This window comes from Tenrec ecaudatus, chromosome 10, assembly GCF_050624435.1.
Source record: "Tenrec ecaudatus isolate mTenEca1 chromosome 10, mTenEca1.hap1, whole genome shotgun sequence".
NCBI lineage: Eukaryota > Metazoa > Chordata > Mammalia > Afrosoricida > Tenrecidae > Tenrec > Tenrec ecaudatus.
This window is the reverse complement of record NC_134539.1, coordinates 267,016-274,561: the sequence shown is the minus strand read 5'-3', so window position 1 is coordinate 274,561 and position 7,546 is coordinate 267,016. Positions and strand designations below refer to the sequence as shown.

At 62.4% G+C, this 7,546-nt stretch overlaps 1 protein-coding gene across 1 annotated transcript in view; it reads left to right on the top strand.

The window, feature by feature from the left end:
• Positions 1 to 2,407: 2,407 nt before the first annotated feature.
• Positions 2,408 to 7,546, top strand: part of CACNA1B (calcium voltage-gated channel subunit alpha1 B) — a 167,025-nt gene continuing 161,886 nt past the window's right edge. Inside the window, exons 1-3 of the mRNA XM_075559719.1 lie at positions 2,408 to 2,691; positions 3,593 to 3,698; positions 6,506 to 6,645. Of these exons, the coding sequence (XP_075415834.1) occupies positions 2,408 to 2,691; positions 3,593 to 3,698; positions 6,506 to 6,645 (530 nt within the window). The remainder of the gene's footprint in view (positions 2,692 to 3,592; positions 3,699 to 6,505; positions 6,646 to 7,546) is intronic.

Below are 7,546 nucleotides of genomic sequence, written 5' to 3'. Positions count from 1 at the left end.
ACTCTCAATGTCGTGGACTGACACTATGGTTGTCAAACATAGGACTGTTTATCAGCATTGCATAACACCAGGTGGAGTTTTGTTCTATTGTGCATAACACACCCAACAGTGGCAACAACACTTGTATGATCTAAAGAAGTATGACTACATCAAGTGGTTTAAAACTATGGCCATCATATTCATGATTAAAACTGATCATCAGTCTCCAGTGAGCCATAGTATTTTCAATAGCTTGTGAAAGTTGCACAATGACTAGGAAGACAAGAATATTGAAACTACCATGGACTGCCAGAAGAACTGGGAGTAAGGTCATGCTCTGGGCTGCTACCCTAAAGGTCAGCAGTTTGAAACTTCCTTGGGAGAAAGATGAAGATTTCTACTCCCATAGAGTTATATTCCTGGAAATCCACAAGGGCAGTGTTACCTTGTCCTATAGGGTCGCTACGAGTCAAAATCGACGTGATGGCAGTGAATTTGTTTTCTTTAACCAGAAGAATTGGTGGATCTGTACTGGACGAAGGACAGTCAGAATGCTCCTTAGAAGCAAGTATGTCGGGACTTTGTCTCTTTGGATATATTATGAGGGGACCAGACCCTGGAGAAAGATATCCTGGTCAGTAGAGTAAAAGGGCAGCGACACAGAGGAAGGGTGGATTGACACAGAGATTGCAGCAATGGGCTCAGACGCACAGTTGAGGGCACGGATGGAGGGGTCCTAAGAGTCAGAGCTGACTCAGCTGTGCTGAACAATAACAAGAAAGACGGAAGATGAGTGGATGCGTTTGAATTGTGGTGTGGGCGGAGAATGCTGAACACACCATGGGCTGACAAAAGAACAGGTCTGGCTTCAAGGAGTATGGCCAGAGTCCTCCTTGAAGGCAAAGATGCCAAAAGTTTGTCTTACATACGTCTGACAGTCCCTGGAAAAGGCCATCATGCTTGGTGAAGCTGAGGGACAGTGAAAAAGAGGAAGGGCCTCGCCAGGATGGATTGACGTAGTGGCTCAAGCTTAAGAACAATTGCGAGGACGGCATGTGACCAGGCAGGATTTCGTTGGTTGCGCACAGTGTTGCTATGGTGGGAGCCCATCTGTGCCCTCACCACCAGCACCAGTGACAAGAGTAAAGGTCTGGAGCTTTAAGGCCAGGGGTCCGTGAAAAGGGGAGACCATCAAGGAGCTGGGTTGACACAGTGGCTGCAACAATGGGCTCAAACCTAGCACCATGGCAAGGACAGTGCAGGCCTGGGCAGTCTTTCACTGGGCTATGACAGGGTCCCGACGCATGGGAGTTGACCAGAAGGCTTCTAACGACGACGACGACGACGACGACGACGACGACGACGACGACGACGACGACGACGACGACGACAACATGGTCTGGAACCAGAGGTGGTCCATGGGGGTAGAGGCTGTCGCTCACCCTAGTGATGCCACTGTTCTTACCTTAGGGCATTGGGTTGAGTGAGTGGATTCTGGGCGCTTCCTCTGAACAGCACACATTCTTCTGAGCTCAGCGCTGCGCTCAGGGCTCCGTGGAAGGGCTCGGGTGGAAAGGATGGACAGACAGGCTCGCCTCAAATATTTATGGAAGGAGGGAGGGGGAAATGAGGGAGGAAGGTAGGTCTGAACTTGGCATGGGAGGTGAGGTCCAGGTCTGGGACAGGGCCACAGGCTGAGGGTGGCGACGCGGGCCGCTCGGCCACGCAAACCCACAGAGCAAGGGGTGGGAGCATCATTGGTACTGAGGATGTGGAAGACCCGGAGGGAAGGCGGGGATTGGGCGGGGGCGGGCCTGGCATCCGCAGCCTGGGGCGGGGAGCTGCAGCGGTGGTCACAGGGAAGCACCAGCTGTGGAAGCCCTGACCCGGGCCTGACCCTTAGGGGCCTCTCACAGGCTTCTGGTGGCCCAGCAGGGAGGAGGAAGTGGGGAAGGGGTTTGGTTAGGGAAGCCTGCAGGTCGTGTGCCTAGGGACGTTGTCCGGCACGCGGAGGAGCTCCGGTGGCTGCCCGGGCGTCCAGGACTCGCAGCACCGCGGGGTCCTGGTGGCGGGCGCCGGCTTCAAGCTCTGCCAGGACTGGGTGCGGGCCCAGAGGGGCGGCGGGGAGGGCGGGGGCCCAGGCGCAGCCCCAGGGCGGGGCGGGGGTGGCGGGGCGCGCGGGCGGGGCGCACGCGGATTGGTCGCCGCTGCCACGTGACCGGCCCCTTAATAGGGCGTGGCGCGGGGCCGCGGAGTCGGGTGCGGCGGCGGCGGCGGCGGCAACGCTGGGACCCTGCCGGCGAGGTCCGGGTGCGGCTCCGGTGGCTCCGCGGGCGGTCCCGCTGCGATCGCCTGCGCGGGGGCCCGCGCCCTCCCTCCGGGGCCGCAGGGCTGGGGATGCGCGCCGCGCCCGGCGCACCCAGGAGCCATGGTCCGCTTCGGAGACGAGCTGGGTGGCCGCTATGGGGGCGCGGGCGGCGGGGAGCGGGCCCGGGGCGGCGGGGCCGGCGGGGCCGGTGGTCCGGGCCCGGGGGGACTGCAGCCGGGCCAGCGCGTCCTGTACAAGCAGTCGATCGCGCAGCGCGCGCGGACCATGGCGCTGTACAACCCCATCCCGGTCAAGCAGAACTGCTTCACCGTCAATCGCTCGCTCTTCGTCTTCAGCGAGGACAACGTCGTCCGCAAATACGCCAAGCGCATCACCGAGTGGCCATATCCTGCCGGGCCGCCGGGCGGGGGCTGGGGCGGTCGCGTGCGGCGCAGTGGCCATCTTTCCGGGCCGCGGAGGGTGCGCCCGGGGCGAGGCGCGGCAGGAGGGGGCGGGGTGGGGCCCGGGCGACCTCCCTTCGCTGCCCCGCGCGTGTGTGCGTGTGTGTGTGTGTGTGTGTGCGCGCGCGCGCGCGAGTGTGTTCATGGGGTGTGCGCGGGTGCGCGTGTTCGCGCGCGGGTGGCCCAAGCGATGGCTGTGGCTGGGGTGGGGGGAACGCGGGGCGGAGCCCCCTGCTCGGTGCGCGGCGGGGGCAGCGGCTGCTCCCGGGAGCCTGGGCGGGGTAGGGGGTCGCGAGCAGCCTGGAGGGCGCGGCGGCGGGAGGTGTGGGCCCACGTGCGGTCGAGACCCGCGCGCACCGGGCTGCAGGTGCAGGTGCGCCTCTGCGGGTCCCGCGAGAACCCGGCGCTGCGCGTGCGTTGGCCTGTGCGCGCGAGCGCTGCGACTCCAGGTCCATGTATGTGCACGTGCCTGTGGAGGTGCTTGTGGAGACGCGTGTCTAGGTGAGCGTGTGCGCCTGCGCCTGGCCCTCCCTCCAGCCGTGGCCGGGGGCGCACGGCTCCCTCCTTCCCAGCGCTGGAGCCGGCGGAGCAGGGCGAGGCGCTGTCCGCGGTGCTGACGGCCGCCGGGGGCCGAGGGGGCTAGAGGCCGCCACTGCAGAGGCCCATTCTCGCAGTACCCTCACCCGCAGCCCCCGGGGCGGAGGAGAGCGAGGAGAACTACCGCGACCCACGGGAGGGGGTTCGACTTGGTCTTGGAGGTCTTCTGGTGGGGGCTGCTGCGCTGCGCGCCGGGCGGCCCCCTCCCTTCCCCCTGTGCTTCTCAGCCTGTCCTTAACCCGCGCACTCCATTCGAATACATGATCCTGGCCACCATCATCGCCAACTGCATTGTGTTGGCCCTCGAGCAGCACCTCCCGGACGGGGACAAGACACCCATGTCCGAGCGGCTGGTGAGTTCCAGGCCTGTGAGGCGGGTGCTGCCGTTCTGATCGGGCCTCAGGCAGAGCCTGGCTGGCAAGCCAATGGCCTGGGACAGAAACTGCCTCTCTTCCTTCTCCCTCAGTTGAGAAAAAGGGCCGAACCTGTGAGCTAACACTGCCCTTAGGGGCCAGGACAACAGGTAGTCTACTCAGGCCCCCAGGGGAAGGTGGCCTGAGAAGCCCTGTTGCCACCCACTGGGCAGCCGTACACCCCAGCCAGGTCCATCCAGGAAAGCAGCACTAGGCCTTGATCTAGGAATCAAAGTCCAGCCCAGAAACCTGCTGAGCCTTTACAACGGCGGCTCTGGTTCAGGATCTGAGCACCAACATGGAGTGGACTGGCCCTGGCCTTTCTCCTGGGTACCAGGACCACTGAACTCTCATTCCCATCCTGGGAAATGCACCTCCCCAGGCAGGCCCCAGGGAGGTTGGGAGGGCCTTGGGTGTGAGAGCTGAGGTGTGAGAAAGGAACTGGCCCTCTTCTCAGCAGGAGGCGTGAAGGCAGGTCTTGGGGGACCAGCCTGGCAGGGTCTGTGGGAGGGACGGGTCAATGGGAATAGGTGTCTAGGAGGAGGTGAGAGTGAGGGTCCCACCACCCCCAGTTGCCTCTTGTGTGGGCCTGGGAGCCAGAGAAGGCTCTGGGGCAGGGCCTGTGACCTTTCTTGAGCTGTCCTGAGGTCCCCAAGAAGACCTCTCCAGGGGCAGGGACATTTTGGAAGCCGTTCCCCCTGTATCCCCAACCTGATGCTGGAGACAGTGAGTGAGTCTCCGTGTTAGGTGCTTGGTCTGCTCTGAGCCCCTGCCCACAGCAGCGGTGGCACCCAGCATTGAAGAAGCCCATGGTGCCAAGTGGGGCTCATAGGGAGAGTTCAGGGGAGGTGTTCTTTCAAAGCCTCAAAGGCCAGGGAGGTTTGGTGGTGGGACAATGCCAGCAGGGGATACAGGGTGCACTCCATGCCAGGCACAGGGTGGCTGAGGGGCAGGGGACCGGGGACAGGGTGCTGGTGGAGGGAAAGGGGGAGTACCTGTGTCTTTTGGGGCTCTGCTTGGAAGTGGAGGCAGGGGAGCTGAACTAGGCTGGTGGACAGTCTCTGACGCCAGCTCAGGGCGTGGCCAGCTCCCCAAGGACTTAGGGAAGGAGGGGAGTAGAGTCCGGTCCAAGGAGGGAGGGAGGGAGGGAGGGAGGGTCCTGCGTGAGGGCAGGGAGCTGGTGTGGAGCTGACTGGTGGGTATGAGGGCCAGGATGAAAGGTGTCTGCCTCACCTAACCCTCCCTCTACCCCACTGTTGAAGGCTGTCGGGTTTACGTGTGGTGTGGTGGGGCGGGGCAGGTTGCCTGGGGGCAGGGAGCTGAGGGCAAGGTGCTGGAAGGAGGGAGTCCTAGCCTGGCCTGTCCTGTTTGGGGCACCTCCAGCTTTCTGAGGGGGAGAAGGCGTGGATATTTGTGGGAGCAGTGGAGGGTGCTGGTGTGCCAGGCCCTGTCTGAGCAAGCCCAGGACCCCTGGCTGTCTGCACACCAGCCCCTAGATTCTTTGACTGGATAAGGCAGGGCTGGGAGGACAGGAGTGGGGCTCGGGGCCCCTGGCTGCCTCTAGGGCTGGGCCTGCCCTCTCCCTTTGAGTGGGAGCTTCTGTTCCGATTCAGGTTTGCAGGCCCAGCCACTCCTCAGGGCAGAGGGCCAGCAGCTCCTCCCTCAAAGACAGGAGACACCCCTCTCCCCTCCAAACTGAGGCCCACAAAGGTGTGTGCTCCCCACCAGGGGCCACGAGTCAGCGCCAGGGCGTGGGTTCCAGTGGGGTTCTTCGCCCCAGGGGTACTGGCAGCCTCTGTCAGCCAGCCTGCGGATGGGACTAGGAGGCCCAGAGGTGGTCTGGACTTCCTGAGGGTGGGTCACGATGGCCAGAGTAGCTGACCAGCCCCCACCCCCTACTAGCTCCCTCTCTGATGAGGCATTGTCTTTCAGAAGGGCAGACCCCTCTGGGTTCCCATCATCCCGTTCTTAAGGCTGTGCTCTCCCGCCCCCCCCCTTTAGTGCACATGCTGCTTTCACATGGCCTTCTGTGCGTAGCCCTCCCTGTCTGCTGCCCCCTCAAACCCCCAAGCCCCGGGCCTTCTTAGCTGCCCTTCTGAGAGGTCCCCAATGGGTCTCATTTGTGTCCAGCAGGGCCAGTCAGTGCTGATGAGTCACACACTAGGAGCCTGCCTGCCTGACACCCCCTCATCACCACCCCCACCCCGACACATACACTAGCAATCTCTCAGGCCTGGCCCTGCCACTCAGGTGACAGCTCTGCCCACAGGCACCTCCTTGTCTTATTTCCTCCACCTGGAGGCAGGCTGGGTGACTGGGTACACGCGGGATCCTGGCTCAGCTCTTCCCGGGCCTCGGGGTCAGTTACTGACCCTCTGCCTGTTCCCCGGCTGATCTGGAGGACGGGAACTATGCTGCGTTCACTGGGGGGAGGCTCAGAGGGTTACAGACACCACAGCCCCCAGTGACCTCCTTTTATCATCCTCATCCTCATGTCCTGGTGAGCAGAGCTCCATCGCCATGATTATAATCAGCTGGGGAGGGCCGAGATTTGAGGGGAGGGACATGGGGACCTGTTGGATGTAGTGGACATCTTGGAGCTCCTGTGGCTTGTGGGAACATGACCCAGGACCAGGCATGATGAGGACACTTCTCCGAAGAAGGCTGGGCGATGGTTGGGGCAGCGGGTGTGGCCCTTGTGCCTGGGGCCCTGGCGACCCTGCGCTGTACCCCACCCCAACCCCCAGGACGACACTGAGCCCTACTTCATCGGCATCTTCTGCTTCGAGGCGGGCATCAAGATTGTCGCCCTCGGCTTCGTCTTCCACAAGGGCTCCTACCTGCGCAACGGCTGGAATGTCATGGACTTCGTGGTGGTGCTCACGGGGTAGGTGTGCGGGCTCTGACCCACCTGTGCTTTCCTGGGGCCTGGGTGCCCCTGCCCAAGCTAGCGGGAATGTGTCTTCATTGAGTGTGCTGCCCAGCACCCTATACAGTCTAGAGCTTTCCCGGAGGAGGGCCCAGGAGCCCTGGAGCCTCTGTCTCCATTGGGTGGCTCTGTCCCAGTCACCATGCCCACCCTCCTCGCAGTGGCCACCCCTAAGTCTCAGGATGGGTGGCGGGTGCAGGCAGCGGACACCTCTATGCCTTGGTTCTCTATTTGTCCGGTGTTGTGGACTCCAGAGAGGGGTGAGTGCCAGCGAGACCACCCCATGAAAGGCCACCTGTCCTGGTGTGTGGGGTCCCATGGAGGATGGGGGGGATGGCTCTGAGCCTCTGGAGCTGTGCTCTCCCCCCACAATTCTATTTTCTCTGAGTGGGGCCTCTGCCCGCCCCTGGCCTGGGGACCTTCCCAGAGGGCCCACCCCGGCCATGATGGGCCCAGGCCAGCTTCTTGGTGTGTAGATGGTGTCTGCAGAGCTGGGGCCTAGGGCAACAAGGGGCTCTGACCCCCAGGTAGCATTTGTGATGTGCATAAGCCCCTCTGTGCTGGCCTGTTCCCTGGAGGTCAGACACCCACGCCCTGTGAGTCTGCGCATGTGCCCCTGGCTTGTGGACCACTCCTGGCCTGTGAGCTTGCCCCTCTTTCCTGCCTTGAGCCTCCTCCTCAGTCCCCACACCTGCCACTAGCCCTCCCTAATGGCGGGGCGGGGGGGGGGAGGGGTTTGAGTTGGAATTGATCTTATGACTTGGCAGCTCTGATTTCACAGTTAGGGGCTGTGGGCACACAACACATACATGCGACCTTTACACATGTGCATACACATGCACACACATGTACAGACAGG